General features: G+C 58.8%; 2 protein-coding genes and 1 long non-coding RNA gene across 13 annotated transcripts in view; 1 reads left to right on the top strand and 2 right to left on the bottom strand.

Annotated features, from left to right (window-relative positions):
* Window positions 1–457: 457 nt before the first annotated feature.
* LOC123578997 lies at window positions 458–11,358 on the bottom strand. The gene is made up of 5 exons (XR_006702589.1): window positions 11,247–11,358; window positions 10,680–10,755; window positions 10,194–10,386; window positions 8,712–9,435; window positions 458–487 (listed from the first exon to the last, which is right to left on the bottom strand). It is a non-coding gene; the product is annotated as an uncharacterized LOC123578997 (long non-coding RNA).
* CAPN12 (calpain 12) lies at window positions 3,904–17,729 on the top strand. 6 transcript variants are annotated; one of them, XM_045442442.1, is made up of 22 exons: window positions 3,904–4,185; window positions 4,850–4,982; window positions 6,598–6,667; window positions 6,822–6,940; window positions 7,105–7,238; window positions 7,990–8,158; window positions 9,217–9,291; window positions 9,362–9,447; window positions 9,518–9,592; window positions 10,216–10,379; window positions 10,474–10,706; window positions 10,978–10,989; window positions 11,121–11,329; window positions 11,475–11,517; window positions 11,614–11,673; window positions 12,197–12,254; window positions 12,632–12,702; window positions 12,803–12,865; window positions 13,483–13,561; window positions 16,537–16,653; window positions 16,740–16,798; window positions 16,921–17,729. In XM_045442442.1, exons 2-22 carry the CDS (start codon window positions 4,893–4,895, stop codon window positions 17,209–17,211), a joined length of 2,277 nt encoding a protein of 758 aa, XP_045298398.1. In that variant the 5' UTR covers window positions 3,904–4,185; window positions 4,850–4,892; the 3' UTR covers window positions 17,212–17,729. The 6 variants fall into 6 exon arrangements, 5 of the variants coding, with proteins under 5 accessions (XP_045298398.1, XP_045298396.1, XP_045298399.1 ...); XM_045442440.1 differs by lacking the exons at window positions 3,904–4,185; window positions 4,850–4,982 and adding an exon at window positions 5,509–6,233; XM_045442443.1 differs by lacking the exons at window positions 3,904–4,185; window positions 4,850–4,982 and adding an exon at window positions 5,509–6,233 and having other exon boundaries at window positions 16,891–17,042.
* The window catches only part of ACTN4 (actinin alpha 4), a 71,412-nt gene continuing 69,965 nt past the window's right edge, over window positions 17,341–18,787 (bottom strand). For all 6 annotated transcript variants that reach the window (XM_045442436.1, XM_045442438.1, XM_045442434.1 and 3 more), the window contains one exon: window positions 17,341–18,759. In XM_045442436.1, the coding sequence (XP_045298392.1) occupies window positions 18,601–18,759 (159 nt within the window). In that variant the 3' untranslated portion in view covers window positions 17,341–18,600. The remainder of the gene's footprint in view (window positions 18,760–18,787) is intronic.

Consider the following 18,787-nt stretch of genomic DNA (forward strand, 5'->3'; position numbering starts at 1 on the left):
TTTGGATCCATGAACATAGGATATCTTTCCATTTACTGAGGTCTTCTTTAATTTCTTTCAACAATAGTTTGTAAGTTTTAGTATACAACAGTGCCTGAATCCATTTTATTGTTTCTCTGATTCTCTAATTCACTTACATTTACTTTTGTGTTTATTATTTCTTCCACTTACTTTGTTGTATTAAAAACTTATATATACTTAGTTTACTGTGTCATTCTTTCTTATTTAATAACAACATAATTTAATTCTATTAACATAGCTCTGATAATATATTCTATGCATTATAATTATATGCATTTTTATTTTTTTTATTTATTTAAAAAAATTTTTTTAACGTTTTATTTATTTTTGAGACAGAGAGAGACAGAGCATGAACAGGGGAGGGTCAGAGAGAGGGAGATACAGAATCTGAAACAGGCTCCAGGCTCTGAGCTGTCAGCACAGAGCCCGACGCGGGGCTCGAACTCACGGACCGCGAGATCATGACCTGAGCCGAAGTCGGCCGCTTAACCGACTGAGCCACCCAGGCGCCCCTATATGCATTTTTAAAAATGTTTTTCATTTATTTTAAGAGAGAGAGAGAGAGAGAGAGAGAGAGAGAGAGAACGCGAGCAAGTGGGGGAGGGGCAGAGAGGGAGGAGACACAGAATTCGAAGCAGGCTCCAGGCTCTGACCTGTCAGCACAGAGCCTGATGCGAGGATCCCACTCAAGAACTGTGAGATCATGACCTGAGCTAGGTCATGGACAGAGCTAGGAGGCTGGGGCTTCAGGCTGCTACATCTCTCCGCTGTGTCCCTCACTGGATGTGCCCTCAGTCACAGAGAACGGCCTCACCCAAGGCCATGCCCCTCCCAGGGGCTGATCCCTGCCAGTGACTGGATGGTCCTGGGAGATAAAACGGGTCCTGATCCCATTGCTTCAATGGGGGACAAGCAGTAGAGTGGCCACCCCGGCTCCAAGTCTCCTCATAGCATTGTCTGAGGCTTATCTCAACCAAGTCGTCCCTCAGCCCAATCCTGCCCCTCTCACTTCCTTTTGGGGGTATCGCCTCAGGGTCCACAAGAGCCCTTTTGCAGGCAGTTCTTTGTCTCTGGGTCCGCTTCTAAGGAACTCAACCGAAGACACAGGACAATACAAATACATGTGTCATTAAGGTATGCTCTAGGGACCCTCAGGTGACCTAAGCCGAAATCCGCACTTCCAAAATAGCCAGCATGCGGTGAAAAGTCCGATAGACAGTTACTACAAGAGCTTCAACTATTTACCTTTGAGAAACACAAGAGACTCCATTAATTAGCATGACGAATGTTAGAAGTGGGTTTTCATTTGTGTATCGAGTGGCTTATTAATGATTAACTTAGTGGGGGTGCCCTGGCTGGCTCAGTCGGTAGAGCAAAGGACCCTTGGTCTCAGGGTCATGCGTTCAAGCCCCACGTTGGGCATAGAGTTTACTTAAAAAAAGAAAAGCTGGGGCGCCTGGGTGGCGCAGTCGGTTAAGCGTCTGACTTCAGCCAGGTCACAATCTCGCGGTCCGTGAGTTCGAGCCCCGCGTCAGGCTCTGGGCTGATGGCTCAGAGCCTGGAGCCTGTTTCCGATTCTGTGTCTCCCTCTCTCTCTGCCCCTCCCCCGTTCATGCTCTGTCTCTCTCTGTCCCAAAAATAAATAAACGTTGAAAAAAAAAATTTAAAAAAAAAAAAAAAAAAAAGAAAAGATAATGTAATGTGTGTAAAAATGGGCTGTTATTGGTGAAACTGGTAACATGCAATGTTGGCTCAAATATTTCAGAGACTCCCCACCCTTGTTTGAGCAGTATGTAAGAATCCAGTGAACCTTCAGGGCGCCTGGGTGGCTCAGTTGGATAAGCGTCCAACTTCAGCTCAGGTCATGATCTCATGGTTCGTGAGTTCAAGCCCCGCATCCTCAGTGAGGAGCCTGCTTGGGATTCTTTCTGCCCTTCCCCTGCTTGTGCTTTCTCTCTCTCTCTCTCTCTCTCTCAAAATAGAATAAAACTAAAACATTTAAAATAATCAAACAAAAAACAATAACAGAATCTACTGAACCATCATCATTCACCTTCAGGAATGGTGCCCAAGGCATGAATTCTAAATCATCCTGTGATCGCTCGATGGTTCCAGAAGGACCCTAGTTGCCTGGTTAGCTCTATGGCTAACTGAATGGTCCTCAAGGATGTGGTCAGGTGCCCCTGAAATGAACCTTTCATGAAAGGTGAGTTCAGAGCACCTAGGATAGCCTGCGGGGACTTCATCAAAATTACATCAGGGGCGCCTGAGTGGCTCAGTCAGTTAAGGGTCCAGCTCTGGATTTCAGCTCAGGGCATGACCTCATGGGTCGTGGGTTCGAGCCCCACATCAGGCTCTGCGCTGACGGGGCAGAGTCTGCTTGGGAATTCTCTCTCTCACCTTCTCGTTGTCCTTCTTCTGCTCGAATTCCCTCTCCCTCTCTCTCTCAAAAATAAATATACATTTAAAAAAAACCACCTTATAGGACAGGTTGCAAAGCTATTTTTGTTCCTACCTATGAATCATCGTCAGCGACTGCTCTGTCTCTGGCTAGTCCAGACGGGGCAGGTCTCCGCTCTGCTCCCCTGTCGGGGTGGCCTTCGTTCTCCAGCACACTCGCCTCTAGCTGCTAATCGGTGTAAGCCCAGTATTGTGTTCAGATCTCAGTTCTCCCCGGGGAGGGATCAGTAGCTGCCAGGAATTGGAGGTAGGACTTTCCCCTCACACAAGCTCACTACTGGGTAATTTGTTACAAGAAAACCTCTCAGAAGGAATTCTACACATGGGAGAATATTAAACAAACAAAACCAGAAACCAAAAAACAAGCCATGCTCTGGGGCGCCTGGGCGGCTCCGTCGGTTGAGCGTCTGACTTCAGTTCCTCGTCATCTCACGGTTCATGAGTGTGAGCCCCGTGTCGGGCTCTGTGCTGACAGCTCAGAGTCGGAGTCTGCTTCGGAATCTGTGTCTCCTTCTCTCTCTCTCCCCTGCTTGCTCTCTCTCAAAGAAATAAACATTTAAAAAATTAAAAAAAAAAAAGTAAGCATTTGCCATTTGTTATGTGTGTAACAGATAACTCCTGCACCCGGGAGTGGGGCTTTTCCTTTTCATGATAGTGTGTTAGGTATATATATATATATATATATATATATATATATTTTTTTTTTTTTTTTTTTTTGTCTTAATGGCTCAGGTGCAGCCCTAACTTGGTGAAGCAAGAACACTTTGCGGGTTATGTAAGGGGTAGAAATGGAGGAAACTAGTACCTGATCTCTTACTCCATAGGGAATTAGTGTCCTAGGCATGGTTGCAGAAATCATGCCCGGAAAGTTGGAAAGGTTTCTTTTGGTTTCTAGCGACAAAGAAAAAGACCGTTAAATTGAAATTAAAACTGGGGAAAAGAGGGGGGCAGAATTTCTTGGCTCCTTGAATGTAAAATTCTGGCTTCAAGCACATCCGCATTGAGAGACTATGCTCGGGGGGCGCCTGGGTGGCTCAGTCGGTTAAGCCTCCGACTTCAGCCCAGGTCAGGATCTCACGGTCCGTGGGTTCGAGCCCCGCGTCGGGCTCTGGGCTGATGGCTCGGAGCCTGGAGCCTGCTTCCGATTCTGTGTCTCCCTCTCTCTCTGACCCTCCCCGGTTCATGCTCTGTCTCTCTCTGTCTCAAAAATAAATAAATGTTAAAAAAAAAAAAAAAAGAGAGACTATGCTCATGGAATCTTTCTCTCCCTGTCGCCTGGAGGTGCTTTGCTCAGCGCTGTGCTCATTCTCAGGACGGGTCTCAGGACAAAGGTGGCCGAGGCGGAGTCTGGCTGCTGGGGGCGGGGGGGTTCCCTCCCACCAGCTTCGCGGCCCTAGAGAAAGAGAAGCCACGTGTCCGGAGTCTCCCAGGAATCGCAGGGGGTGTGGCCAGGGCTGCGCTGCTCCGATTGGCTGGTTTGGGTCAAACGCCCCTCCCCGGAGCTAGGGGGAGGGGCCAGCCGTCCTGGAGCCACACGGCTTGAGACTAAAGGACCCTTGGATCCCCAAAACGTATTGGGGGTGCCGATTCCAGAAAAAGCGGTGGAGGATACTCGGCTCCCAAAGCAACAGACGTCCAGGAGGACTCTGGCATCAATGCGTTTTTCTTTCGTTGGCGGGGGAAGGCGTATCTGGGACCCTGGACGTAAGGAGGGAGATGGAGAATCAAGCGAACTCTTGTTCGTGGGATGTGATCAGAGCCTTGCACCAGGGCAGGCAGCCGGCAGGGAGCTAGGAAGAGCTGTGGCCAGCGGGGACCTGCGGGGACCTGCGGACGGAGGCCAGGAGGGGCCGGGCAGGTGGCAAACGGTCTGTGATCTGACAGGCAGTCTCCACAGGCAGTTTCCTGCTCACTGCCAGGTGTCAGGTTTTATTCAATGCTTCCTCCTACTGTTAGTAGTAGTACTTGGGGGCAAACAGGGGAAAGGGCTGTGACCTCTCGGTGGGAATGGGGGCCTCAGATGCACTGGGAACAGCTGTTTCCTGAGCATCCACGTGTCAGGTGCTGCTCTGAACATGTCCCGCGGGTTCACTCATTTGCTTCTCACGACAACCCTCTGACGTTGGTCCTATTATTATCGTTCCTGTTGTAGACATGAGGAAACTGAGGCACAGAGAGGTTAAGTGACTTGCCCAAGACACACAGTCTGTAAGTGGCATGAACCCCAGCCCCTTGGCTCTTAACCCTGGCAGGTGTTCCAAACCACTGTCACCTGCCTCGCATAGCAGGGGGGGGGGGGAAGGGGGTGGCCTTGGCAATTCTACAGGACGGTACCCTGTTTTATGATCCCTTTTTGGTGGCCACACAGCCAGGGGCTCAGACAGTGTCTTTTGGTCCATTTGGAGGGAAGAATGCCTGAGGACTCAGGGACATCTCTTGCCACAGAGGTGACAGTGCAGGGGACCCCCGCTGGGGGTAAAAGTCTGCCAGGACCCAGACTGGTGAGTTTGTGGCCTCTCAGAACCAATTTCTATCACTTCTTCCAAAGGCTCCAGCTTCCTTTTGGGGAAATATCGCTCCACTGGACCCTGAGCGGCGCGTGGGTAGGGTGGGGTGTCACGGTCACGGTCACGGTGGGCCCACCTCCCGACCCGGGACAGGTAGGTGCAGAGTGGGCCCTCCACAGTCAGCCCTGTGTGGGGCAAACAGGCCGAGGTCTGCCGTGTCGGGGAAGGGGGAGACAGGGTCCTGGTGGCCCAGGAGGAGTGAGCCAGAGGGGGCCCGGGGTCCACCGTGGGTGACTTGACAAGCTACAGGGGCAGAGAAAAGGGTGGTGAGGGACGGACTGGGAGGCATGCACCAGACAGAAGGTACAGAGAGAACGAGACACCCCCAAAGAGATACGGAGAGAGGGATGGAGACAGAGGGAGATACAGACAGAGACACAGATAGAGTGACAAAAACTAAAACAGAGCTAAAAACAACAACAGCGAAAATAAAAGCAGAGGAAGACAAAAGGAGACAACAGAGATGGACAGAGACAGAGACAGTGAGGCCGAGACAGAGAAGAGAGACACCACGGCAGAGAGAGAAGCCGTCTGATGGAGAGACGAGGAGCGATGGAGACACGCAGGATAAACACGCCGCCCTCCTCACCCCTGCGGCCCCAGCTCCACAGAGGGAGAGGCAGGGACGAGATGGCAGAAACACACCCCCACACTGACCTCCTTCCAGGACTCTCTGTCCCTCAGCTCTGCCCGCCTTCCCTCCTGCTGTTGGCCAAGCCCATTAAGTTTCTGGCCCAGCCACAACTGAAGGCCCCACGCCCTGGGGAGGAAACCACAGAAGAGGCGTCCCCGCTGCCTAGCACCCCAAACCATCAATTAGTATTAACAAGGGAAGGCTCCTCGCTGCCTAAAGACCCCCATCGGAGCTCTGATGGAGGGGAGGCCCCACCCCCATGACTCAGGAGGTTAAAGGGCCCGGGGGCCAGCCTGGGAGCCCAGAGTGTCCCGATGGCGTGTGGCAGCAGGAGGGTCACTATCCAGCTGGTGGACGAGGAGGCAGGGCCTGGAACCAGGGGCCCGAAGCCCTTTCGGGGCCAGAGATACGAGGCAATCCGAGCAGCCTGCCTGGATGAGGGCATCCTGTTCTGCGATCCTTACTTCCCTGCTGGCCCCGATGCCCTTGGCTACGATGAGCTGGGACCGGACTCGGAGAAGGCCAAAGGGGTGGAATGGCTGAGGCCCCATGTAATGTGTGGCTGGGGGCTGTGGGGGCTGGGCCGCTGGGTCTGAGGGAGGAGGGGGCTGTGGGGGCTGGGCCCTTGGGTCTGAGGGAGGAGGGGATTATAGGGGGACTGGGCCCCTGGGTCTGAGGGAGGAGGAGACTGGGAGCCCTGGATACGAGGAGGAGGGCTGGCTCTTGTGACTCCTGGGTCTGGCGAGGCCCAGGGAAGCCGAATCCCTGTCCACGGGCTTTACAAGCCTCTCCCGGGGTTGGAGGCGCTCATTGCCCTGGAGCAGTGAGGGTAGGAGGGGACCCAGGCGTCGGACCTCCCAGTTGCTCCTTCCCTCCCTTTCCTGGCTGAGGCCTGGAATCCCCCAACCCCCCCAGGAGTTTTGCGCCGAGCCCCAGTTCATCTGTGAGGATATGAGCCGAACAGACGTGTGTCAGGGGCGTCTAGGTAAGACCACCGAACCCTCTGGGGCCCCCAGATCTGGCAAGTTGCAGCTGGGACCCTGCCGGCTCGGCCCCTGGGTCTCCCCCTCAGGCTCTCCTCTCCCCACGCCTCAGTCTCCCTCTTTCCAGGCTCCCCCAGTCCTCATCTCTCCCCCCAGGTAACTGCTGGTTTCTTGCGGCCGCTGCCTCCCTCACTCTGTATCCCCGACTCCTGTGCCGGGTGGTGCCCCCTGGACAGGGGTTCCAAGGGGGCTACGCAGGTGTCTTCCACTTCCAGGTAGAGCTCAGGACCTCTGTTCATGCCTCAGTCCCCCCCACGGTGACATGGATGTCACCGTTGACACTGTCCCCTTGGGGCTATAATTCATGGGCCGGTGCGGCAGGGCTTGGGGTCGGAGGATGGGGTCCTGGGAAGCCTGGACCCTGCCCTTCTCGCACCAGCTCTGGCAGTTTGGCCGCTGGGTGGACGTCGTGGTGGACGACAGGCTGCCGGTGCGTGACGGGAAGCTGATGTTCGTGCGCTCGGATCAGCGGAACGAGTTCTGGGCCCCGCTCCTGGAAAAGGCCTATGCCAAGTAAGGACCCAGCACACGTCCCGGCCGGCAGGCCCCACCCCACCAGGGGTCCCCGGAGGCGGACGGCTGGGACCCTCTACACAGCCCGCCAAGGGTCCCAAACCACGTCACGGCTCCCAGGCCCCTGAGGTCACACCATCCCCTGAGGGCCTCCAAATTATCAATATCTCCCTCTACCCACATTTCACACAAAATGTTCCTAGAGACCCACCAACACTCTCAATTCCTCAGGAGCCTGAAATCTCCTCTCTCGGGCCCTGGAGCCACCAGAGCTAAGATCTCCCCGCCTTGGGGGACCTGAGAATCCAGAAAAAAATCTCTCCTCCTATACTGGGAAGCCCAAAGCACCTCCCAGATATTGAGTGGAGTCAGTCCATGGAACCCTCGATCTTTGCTTTTCTCCACCCTGTGGCTCTGAAATCCCCCACAAGCCCCATAGAGATCACCCCCAACGCAGACATCTCCCGGAGACTCAGAGTTTCAGACACGGCTCCCGGGATGCCCAGAATTCTGGCAGAGCTCTCCTGTGATCTCCCACATCACACAGTCCCGTGGCCCAGGGACCACAGGTCCAATCTCCAAGGGCTTCCAGACTGTGCCACAGTCCCCTACCCACCTTGGGAGTCTGCAGATGTCAGGGTCGGCCCCCTGGACCCGCACACCCCAGGGGACCCCAGGTCCCGGGGCGGGGACGGTGCGTGAGATGCTCATACATGCCCGAGACGTTCCCACCCCGGACCTGCCTCCACAGGCTCCACGGCTCCTATGAGGTGATGCGAGGCGGCCACATGAATGAGGCCTTCGTGGACTTCACAGGCGGCGTGGGCGAGGTACTCTACCTGAGGCGAGACACCCCAGGCCTCTTCTCCGCCCTGCGCCATGCCTTGGCCAAGGAGTCCCTCGTGGGCGCCACTGCCCTGGTGAGAGAGTCAGACCCCCATGGGGACCCCCATCAGGACCAGGGCACAGTCAGGGCTTGAGAGGGGTGGGGGGGGGGTGGACTCCTGTGCCTTCTTCTCTGTTCTGTTCACTGTTGGCTGGTCTTTCTCACCCATCCAACTCCGGCAAGTCAAAAGGAAATGTATTTGCTCTCATAACCAAACGGGCTTCAGGCACAGCTGAATCCAGGCGCTCATCCAGTGGATGTTGAGAATGTGTTTTTCTATTCCTGGTTCTGGATTAGTTTCATTCCTGGGTGGGCATTCCTCTCATGGGCTCCAAAGGGCTCCCACAACTGCGGGTCCCTCCTACCACCCCAGCGGTTTTTATTATTATTTAAGTGGCTTTAAAAAAAAATTTTTTTTTTAATGTTTATTTTTGAGACAGAGAGAGGCAGAGTATGAACAGGGGAGGGTCAGAGAGAGAGAGGGAGACACAGAATCTGAAACAGGCTCCAGGCTCTGAGCTGACAGCACAGAGCCCGACGCGGGGCCCGAACTCACGGACCGCGAGATCGTAACCTGAGCCGATGACCTGAGCTGAAGTCGGAGGCCTAACCGACTGACCCACCCAGGCGCCCGCCCCGCCCCCACTTTTTTTTAAGGCAAAGCCTCTTTCTGAGAATTTCAGCGAAAGTCTTAGGATTGACTTTCATGGGCTCAGCTTGAGTCATATGTTCATCTGTGACCCCATCACATAGTCATTCGCTGAATTGGTCTAATTCCTTCCCTCATTCATTTGCTTGATCCTGTGCTCAGTTACTGATTCCCGGTCCTTTGGGTTTCTCTGCCTCTTTCAGTCTCTGGCCTGCATCTTTCTCTGTGTCCACGTCTCTGTCCTCTCCAAGTATTTTTGTCTCATCTTCCTCTTCCTCTCTCTCCTTCCCCTCTCGCCTTCACTCCCCCATCCGACGCCCCTCAAGGGGCTCTGCTTGACTCCTGCTGTGGTGGCAGGAGAAGGGGGCGGGGGGGGGGCAGAGAGGAGCAGCCACTCTCTTGTCCCCTCACCGTGGCCTCAGCATCCCCTGTCCTCCGCCCAGAGTGATCGGGGCGAGTACCGCACCGAAGACGGGCTGGTGAAGGGACACGCGTATTCAGTCACGGGCACATACAAGGTGAGTATCCCCCGCGAACGGGCTACAGGGGTGCCTCGGCGCCACCGCCCACGGATGATGCTGTCCTCAGGTGTCCCTGGGCTTCACCAAGGTGCGGCTGCTGCGGCTGCGGAACCCATGGGGCCGCGTGGAGTGGACCGGGGCCTGGAGCGACAGGTGGGATGGATCCGGGGTGGGTGGGGGGCTCGGACCCGCCTGCCCTCCCCTCACACCCCAGTCTCCCTAGCTGCCCACGCTGGGACGCGCTCCCCGCCGAGTGCCGAGACGCCCTGCTGGTCAAAAAGGAGGACGGCGAGTTCTGGTGAGGAGCCCAGCCCAGCCCTGCCTCTGGACCAGCGCCAGGACAACGGGGCTCAGGGAGGGGGCGAAGCCTGCTCGAAGGGACATGGGACTCGTTCACGGGGACGAGTCTTAACAGCTAGAAACTGTCCATATGGTGGTAACTTCGGGGTTGGGTTCTATCTGGGGGAGTCGAGGAAGAATTCGCAGTAATATTAGGGGAACTGGGAAGAGCAGTAATCTTTGGAGGGCTGAAGGGGGCTGGCTAACATTTAGGGCCATTGTAGGAGGCTTGCTGGTGTCGGGGGCATTTTAAGGGGCTTAAGGATACCAGCTGCTGAGAGCCCGAGGGTCTTGATGTTTGGGGGCCGAAGGCAGTTTGGCAATATCGGGGAGGAGTGTATGGAGCTCGGTTGTCTGTGGGGCATTGCCGGGGACTTGGAGAGATCCGGGGGAGCTGGGGGGCTCAGCGATCTGGGGTCCCTTCCGGAGACGCGGTACCATCTGGTGGACTGATGGGTACTTGGCGATGTTTGAGGAATCGGGGAGGGTTGTGGTTGGAGGGGGTCATCCTGGGGTCTTTGGCAGACGGGGGCCCCGGGGAGGTGGCGGCTGGGGAGGACCTGAGCGCTGGCCACCCGGCAGGATGGGGCTGGAGGACTTCGTCCGATGCTTCAACACCGTCCAGGTCTGCTCGCTGAGCCCCGAGGTGCTGGGCCCGAGCCCAGCGGGGGGTGGCTGGCACATCCACACTTTCCAAGGCCGCTGGGTGCGGGGCTTCAACTCTGGCGGGAGCCAGCCTGGCAACGGTGAGGCCTGGAGGGAGCCCCAAGAAGCGAGCGGGGGGGGGGGGGGGGAGGGCTGTGGCAGGCCGGGTGACCCCCTCTCTCTCCCGTCCGCTAGAGACCTTCTGGACCAACCCCCAGTTCCGACTGACGCTGCTGGAGCCCGATGAAGAAGAGGACGATGATGAGGAGGGGCCCTGGGGGGGCTGGGGGGCGGCAGGAGCGTGGGGCCCTGCGAGGGGTGGCCGCATCCCCAAGTGCACCGTCCTTCTGTCACTCATCCAGCGCAACCGCAGGCGCCTGAGGGCCCAGGGCCTCACTTACCTCACCGTGGGTTTCCACGTGTTCCAGGTGGGACCCCAAGGCTTAGCGGAAGCAGCAGGGGACAGGCGTGGAGGGGCTGGGAAGGCCGAAGGGGTGGAGGTCAGAGACAGGACAGAGCCGAGGGCATGGGGGTGGGGGGTGGGGAACGAGGGGCAGGGAAGGTCGCCGAGGGCGCAGACAGGAGCCGGGTCCAGCGGGGGTGGGGCAGGGACTGAGGGGCAGGGGCGTGATGATGGGGGAATGGGAAGAAGAGGGAGGTGTGGGGGGCTCTGACTCGCCCCGTTCTTCCTCCTTACAGATCCCCGAGGAGGTGGGTCGCGGCGGGGACCCCCAGATCCCGGGCCCCGGGGGCTCGGGCACCCGGCGCCAGGGCGGCGGGCGGACAGCGTGGCCGCGGGCGGCCCGGGTCACGGTCACGATCGCGCCGCGTTGGCCCCGCAGCTGCTGGGCCTGTGGGACTCCCCGCGCAGCCGCGCGCTCCTGCCCGGCCTGCTGCGCGCCGACCGCTCGCCCTTCTGCGCCCGCCGCGACGTGAGCCGCCGCTGCCGCCTGCGCCCCGGCCACTACCTGGTGGTGCCCAGCGCCGCCCGCGCCGGCGACGAGGCCGACTTCACGCTGCGCGTCTTCTCCGAGCGCCGCCACACCGCCGTGTGAGCCGGGGCACCCGGACCCGCCCTCGGGAGCCCCAGGGCCCCGCTTCCCGGGACCCCCGCGGGGATCTGCTCGAGGCCCCAGACGCGGGGGGGGGGGGGGGGGAGCGCGTCCCCTCCCCCACTTCCCTCGTGTCATTTGCAGGGAGATCGATGACGTCATCAGCGCCGACCTGCACGCCCTCCTGGTGAGGGGCTGCAGGGGATGGGCACTGCGGGGCAGGACCGGGTGGGGTCCTCTGGGCCGGCACTAAACTCCACGCCACCCCCGCCCTGCCCCACAGGTCCCCTACGTTCCCCTGGAGCTGGGGCTGGAGCAGCTATTTCAGGAGCTGGCCGGAGAGGTGAGGATGGGGGGACCGGGCGGAGGGGGTCCACCCCTCCCCTTAGACACCGACCCACCCCCCACCCCCCACCATCCTGGGTGTCTCATTTTGCTTTAGTTTCTCCGTCCCTCTGTGCTTAAATCTCCTGATTTTCTGCTCTCAAAATGCTCACAGCTCTTCCCTGCCTCAGGGCCTTTGCTCAGTCTGTGTACCTTTGCCTGGATGGCCCTCTGTCCCTTCACACCCCCTGCCCCGGCTAAAGCCTCATCTTTCTAACATGCCCTTCTCTGGAAGCTCTCCCACACTCTCCCCCCGGGGCTGGTCAACTGCAGGCCTGCTGTGGACTCCAGGGGCCCAGTGCTTCTCCACTGCAGCCCTGTCTGCTCTGGGGACAGGTCTCTAGCTCTCCCTGGACCATGAGCTCTCTGTCACTGTGGTGTCCCCAGCATCACCCAGCATGCTAATTTGGTCAGCCCCCAGCTGTGCTGTGTTGTCGAATGGCCTGAGTGAATGGCCTCACACCTTCTCTCTCCTTGAGCAGGAGGAAGCACTCAGCGCCCCTCAGCTCCAGACCTTATTAAGCATCGCCCTGGAGCCTGGTGAGTTGGGGACCGGGGTGGATCCCACGGACCCCCCATGTGTGTTAATTCACGATGCTGCTGGGAGTCAGGTCACGGGAGCCCTGGACTCAGCCTGACAGCGTCTTCCCACGTGTGGGGCCTGTGGCAGGACTGAGGCCACCCCACTCAAAAGGACCCCCTTTCTCTGAGGGAGGCAGGGGGCGTAGCTGCCACGAGGGGACTTGGAATCCCCTTGCCTGGGTTCACATGTCGGCTCTGCCAGTTCCCAGCGGTCACTTGGCTCTCTGAGCCTCAGTTGCTGGCGTGAGGACAGCGGTAGGGGATAGCGACAGTCCCCAGCACTCGTGATGATGGCCAGCTCACAGGAAGTACTCGGGTTCGTTTGTTTCCTGCAGCCAGGTCCCACGCCCGGACCCCTCGAGAGATTGGGCTCAGGACCTGTGAGCAGCTGCTGCGGTGTTTTGGGGTATATGAGGGGGGCAGTGCCTGGACAGGGAGGATGGGCATGCTGGGGCCCGTGTCCCCCTTCTGGGGACAATGACTTTAACCAGATGCCCCATCCCCAGAATGGGCGAAGCCTCACCCTGCACCACTTCCAGCAGCTCTGGGGCCATCTCCTGGAGTGGCAGGTAAGGGCGGGGGGTTGGGGGAGCCACCTCCTCCCGGAAGGTAAGGCGCTTTTACTAACGAGGACATAGGTGTCCTGTGGGCTCGCGGGGCCCCAGGGGAGGAGAAAGTGGACCGCGTCATACCAACGTGGAGGGACGACTTGGAGGGATCTGGCCTTGTCCCACCTGCCCTTCTGTGGTCCCTCCAGGGGCACTAAGTGGCTCAGGGGTGGAAAACACAGGCTCTGGTCCTGGTTTGAAATCCCGGCTCCCAGGTCGGCCCCCCTCTGGCCTTGAGACCTTAGGCAAGTCACCTCCCCTTGAGGGGCCTTTGTCTACCAGCGGGAGGTGTTAATTCCCGCCTCTCCAGCCCCGGGAGGAGGGAGTGGTCCAGGGCCTCCCTGTGGAGCCCTCTCGAAGCCCCTGGTGGGTGGAATCCCGACGTGTCCGGCTGTTACTAGTATTCCCATTTCACAGACTGGGAAACCGGCTCAAAGTGGTAGAGCTGCCTGCCCAGGGCCCGAAGCCAGGAAGAAAGGGAGCTGGGTGGGAACCCAGGCTGATTGGCCTCCAAGGTCCCCTTTTCAGGGGGCTTGGGGGGCTCGGGGGGTGGGACTGACCCGTGCCTCCCCGCCCAGGCCACATTTGACAAGTTCGATGAGGACGCCTCTGGAACCATGAACTCGTACGAGCTGAGGCTGGCGCTGAATGCGGCAGGTGTGCGCGGGGGTGCCACGGGGGCGGGTCTGCTGCCTTTCCTACCCGCTGTACTCTCGCGGGCCTGGCTGCCTGCTCACCTTAGTTTGCTGCCAGCTCTTGGCAGGGACTGGATGCCCCCGGGATACGGGGCGCGAGGGGGGATGGGCCTGGGAGGGTGCTGGGGGCCTGGAGCAGGGCCTCCCAGAAGGGGAAGAGAGGGGAAGCCTGGGAGCCCGTGTCTGACGGGCACCGGTCCCCAGGGCATTGCAGTAAAATGGCCCATATTCCCCTGAGTTTGGGCTGGAGTCCTGCCTGTACTTACTCCCTGGGGGGCCCTGGGCACCTGAGTCCATCTCCTTGAGGGCGTCTCCGTGTAAAATGGCCAGGACACAGGGCAGCTGGGAGGAACCCGCAGGGCTCAGCGCTGGGGGGAAGCTGCTTCTAGTTACTGCCCCGGCAAAGGTTTAGGAAAGGCTGGCTTCTTCCAGGAGAGGAACAGCCTCATTCCCTCTGTGTAGCACGAAATCCGGCCCAAGGGGGCGGAGCCAGGAGCAAGGCTTTCCCTGGGCTCTGAAGCAAGTTAGGGATGTGCGTGTGTGCGTGAAGGGGCTGGGACCAGAAGGGAACTCCCTGTCGCCGCCCCCCCCCCCCCCCCCCGCCCCAGGGCTCATCTGCCACAGCGAAGCCCAGGGTGAGACACAGGGGATGGGAGGCAAGCCCGACCGCCTGTGACCCAGTCTGAGAGGCAGGGGGGCCCTGGGGGAGAACCTTTGAAGTCCAGAGACATGCAAGAAAAGAGCCCAAGCGGAGGGGAGATGGAGTCAGAAGGCTGGGAGGTGTGGCACAGAGACAGAAATGGAGTCCCGGGCGGACAGAAGCAGAGGCGAGAGCGAGGGGTGATGGAGGGTTTGTGCTGTTCGTATTACTGGGCCTCTCGTCCGTGCCTGGTGTTAATCTAGGCAGAAGACTGATAAAGCGCTCTTGCGGGTGGGGGTTGATGTTCTGGTGCCGCAGACAGGCGACGAACAAGATCATCTGGGTCAGATGGTAACACATGCTATGGCGGGAAAAGAAAGCAGGCGTATGTGTGTGTGTGTGGGGGGGGTGTGTGGCCTGGGACACAGTGGTCAGGGAAGGACCAGGGTGCTATTTGAGCAGACCTGAAGGAGGGAGACTGAACCTCGGGGACACAGGACCAGGTGCGGTCTAGACAGAAGGGGCAGCCTGTGCAAAGGCCCTGAGATCAGAGCATGGGCCCCACTGCAACAGCTTCGAGGGGCCAGGTAATGGAGATGAGAGAGGGGGCTGGTGTGGCCAGAGGAGGAGGGTGGGGAGATGGCAGTGGTCAGAGAGGAAAGATCAGTGGGGTGACAAAGCAAAGCTCTGTGAGGCCTCATGAGGACCTAGGCTCTTTGAAAAATCGTTTCCTTAATATGTAGGAGAGGAAGGAGATAAGGCAAGTCCAAGGTCAGGGTATGTGGGGGGCTGGAGCCAAGAGCAAAGGGAAGGTCCCACTGTGTATGGAGGAGGGAGCGCCGGGGAGGGGACCAGCAGGAAGCAAGCTCCAGGGGCCCCTGGAGATGGTGGGCGGTCTCGGGGCGGGAGGTCAGCAAGAAAAGCGACCTGCTACAGCTCAGCCGCACTCTGCGTGTTCCCCGGACACCTGCTCTGCTCCTGGCCCTGTGCCGGCTGACGCTGGGGGTTTGGTGGTGACCGGAAACCCTTCCCTTCCCTCCAGCGGCTTCCAGAGCCACCAAGGACAGGGACAGCCCAGAGGGGTCAGGGTGGGGACGGGGTGGACACAGGGAGCCAAGGAGGTGCTCCACGCTGCAGGCAGGAAGGGCGGGGGGATCGGAGAGGGCTTCCTGAAGGAGGCGGCACAAGGCTTAGGAGCGTTCTGGGCAGAAGGAACATCGCGTACCAGGGAGGCAAGACAAAGCGCAAAGTCCAAGGGCAGGAGGGGTTGGAGGGGTAGATGAGGCGTGGTCTGCGAAGGCCACCGGGCGGTTAAGGACAATGGGGGCCCTGGGGAGGGGTCGCAGGGACCTAGTGAGCCACGTGAGGGGTTTCCCAAGCGGCAGGGGATCCCGGGCAGGACCCCACACCAGGCAGCACACCAGAGTGGCCAGAGGAAGCAGTCTGCATGAAAGGTCAGTAGGAATGTGAGGGGGCAGCTGAGGGGTTCTGGCCCCTTCTTGGGCTCTCCCACCTCCTCCGGCCAGGGTCCCCCCTGGCTCAGGGCAGATGAAGGCCGGGGGGCTGTGGGAGGTCACACTGCCAGGGTGGGGCTGCAGCCCCGACCTCCTCCGGGCCGTTCACAGCACCTCACACAAGGCCCAGCAGGTGATGGCACCAGACAAGCGTTTCTTTGGTCAACGAAGGCACAGAACAGAGGGCAGAGATGGGCTTTAGGAGGCAGCAGAAGCCCGTGAAATTGTCCTCAGAACTGCGTTTATGTGGCCGCGTGGGGGAAGGGGGAGCTGTCCTGCAGCCCTGCCTCTCGGAGGGTTACCTGACCTGCAACGCGGTCAAAAGCCTATTGAGATGTGTCATCAGAGGTGATTTTTATCAGGTGATTTCTAAAGTTTAGAAATTGCCTCTGGTAGGAGTATGAAGAGAGGCTCTGTGTGGGACTGACGACGTTTTGCTGCACAGAAACATCCTCCAGGGTCCATTAGCAGAAACTCACCAGAATTTAAAGAACAATAAGACTGACACACAGTCTTTGTGTGCCACTGTTCTGAGCTCTACGTGGGGCATCTTCGCACAGCCTTGCGGGGCCGGGGCCGTCACCGTCCCCGTCTGACAGAGGAGAAAGCCGCGGCACGGAGAAGTGAAGGGAGCTGCCCGCGGCCGCACAGCGGGGACGAGGCAGAGCTGGGCTTCGAGGGGCGGGAGCAGCTCGGTGTCTTCCCCGGGGAGAGTCGCGGTGGGGCGGGGCGCTGAGGTGGGGCTCACGGGGACGGCCGAGGCTCAGCGGTGGCCTCCCCTAGGCTTCCACCTGAACAACCAGCTGACCCAGGCCCTCACCAGCCGCTACCGGGACAGCCGCCTGCAGGTGGACTTCGAGCGCTTCGTGTCGTGCGCAGCCCAGCTCACCTGCATCTTCCGTGAGTGCCGCCCGGGCGCGGGTGGGCCAGGGGGAGGAGGTCTCCCACACGCCACGGCAGGTGCTCAACCCACCCTCTCCGCACAGGCCACTGCAGTCGGCAGCTGGAGGGAGGCGAGGGCGTCGTCTGCCTGACCCGCAGACAGGTGAGCCTGGGCCGGAGGGAGTGGCTTGGGGCGGCCGGGTGGGCGTCCTTCCGGGGACCTCTGCCTCGAGCCGGCGGTCCTCTCTCCCCCAGTGGATGGAGGTGGCCACCTTCTCCTAGCAGCACCTGCGGCCAGAGGCAGAAGAGCCGCCGGGACCCCCTCCGCCTGTGCCCGGCACGCGGGGCCGGTGCTCTGGCGCGAAGCGGCGGTTCGGAGCGTCGCCGCGGGAGCCAGCCTGCCTGGAGCGGCTTCTGGCTCCAGGGCCCACCAGCCGGGCGATGCTGGCCACGCGGCTCCCTGCACTTCTCTGCGCTTTGCTCTCCCCATCCGGATGCGGGGATGGCGACGGCACTCTTCTCGCGCAGGCTACACGACTTAGCGCTCAGAGCCTGGCAAGAGCGGGTCCCCGGTAGCACCCATTTTTACAGTCACGGGGACGGGGATCTCCCAGGCCCAGCCTTGCTCTGGGAAGAGGTTCTCCCGTGGCTCTGCTAAGCAGAGAACGGAGACGGGAGACAGAAAAAGAGAGAACACCGTAGGAATCCTTCTGAAAAATATTACATGTTTTATTATCCTGTCCCCAAGAAGGGTGGTTTATCCAGAAACCGAGAAAAAAAAAAAAATCAAATCAATCAGAATAAACTCAAAAATGGGGAGGGGGGAGGAGGGGGAGGGAGCAAAACCCATCAACTAACAGGCGGCCAGGCCAGCAGCCCACCCTCCACCTCGGGAGGGTCCCCAGAGACCCATGCCCAATGACAGACGGCAGAGAGGAAAAGCGGGAAGGGGCTGGGGGAGGGCGGCAGATCAGCTATGTCTTCATCATGAGAGCAGAAGGCGGCAAGGATGTGTTGCTAGGTGAATATATATTTATATAATAAATCCGTAAGTTAATAAAGTAAATAGTAATTCTCTGAAAGTTTTTAATTCCTTTTTTATAGGTTTTTCTTGTGTGTGCATTTTTTGTTTTTGTTGTTTTGTGTTTTTTCTTTTTTTTGTTTTTTTTTTTTTTGTTTTTTTGTTTTTTTGTTTTTGCTTTTTGGTCCTTAGAAAAATCTGAGAGATATACATGTCTGGACAAAGCAAGGCGGGGGCTGGTTGGGGTGGGGGTGAGAGGCTGGTCTGCCCAACCCTACTCCTCCATTGCAGAAAAGGAGGGTGCTGAGTTGCAACCCCTCATCTCCTGGCAATCGCAGGTGAGGGGAGAGGGAAGAAGGGAGCAAGGCGGGGTCCTCTTTCCTGTAGGGCAGCTGTGTCGCCCTCTGCTGGGCCCACTGCAGGGCCCACGGCAGGCCAGGGCGGTTCCTGGACAAGGCACGTAGGGCTTTGGCCTGGATGTGGGAGGCCTTGAAGGGACCTCGTGGTGGTGGTGGTGGTGGGTGGGGGTAGGCAAGGGGAAGGGACAAAGTGTGGGGGGCATTCCTAGGGCCTGGAGGGGACCTGTTTTGCTGTGGGAATCCACGGTCCCCTCCACATAGTTAAAAAACAAAACAACACATCATATATATTTACCAGACCAGAAGCGCTGACCCCGAAAGTCTCCCTCACCTCTATGCAGGGGGAGGGGGCCAACAGACAAAGAGAGAGGAGAGAGCCTGCCCCAGCCCCTCCCTGCCCACCCCACCCCCCACCCCCACCCCCACCCCCCGGAAAGAACTGACAGAGTGCTTTGCATAGATACAGAGTCAGAGGAACAGGACCTGGGAGGCCCCCACAGCGGGGAGAAGGGCCGAGGGCTCCCCCAGCCCCTCCTGGAGGCTGTGAGGAGGGGGCGTTCGGTTGGGGTTTCTCCAGTGGGGGCCTCACAGGTCACTCTCTCCGTACAGGGCTGTGGAGAAGGACTTATAGTCGAGGGCGCCAGGCACAGCATCAGGGCCCTGGTACGGCGCCATGCGAGCGATGCAGTACTCGGCCTGGTCGGGGGGCAGTTCTCTCCGCAGCTCCTCGGCCGTGATGAAGTTCTAGGGGTGGGAGGGTGGGACTGTGAGC

Source organism: Leopardus geoffroyi, chromosome E2 (assembly GCF_018350155.1).
Source record: "Leopardus geoffroyi isolate Oge1 chromosome E2, O.geoffroyi_Oge1_pat1.0, whole genome shotgun sequence".
In the NCBI taxonomy this organism is placed as follows: Eukaryota; Metazoa; Chordata; class Mammalia; order Carnivora; family Felidae; genus Leopardus; species Leopardus geoffroyi.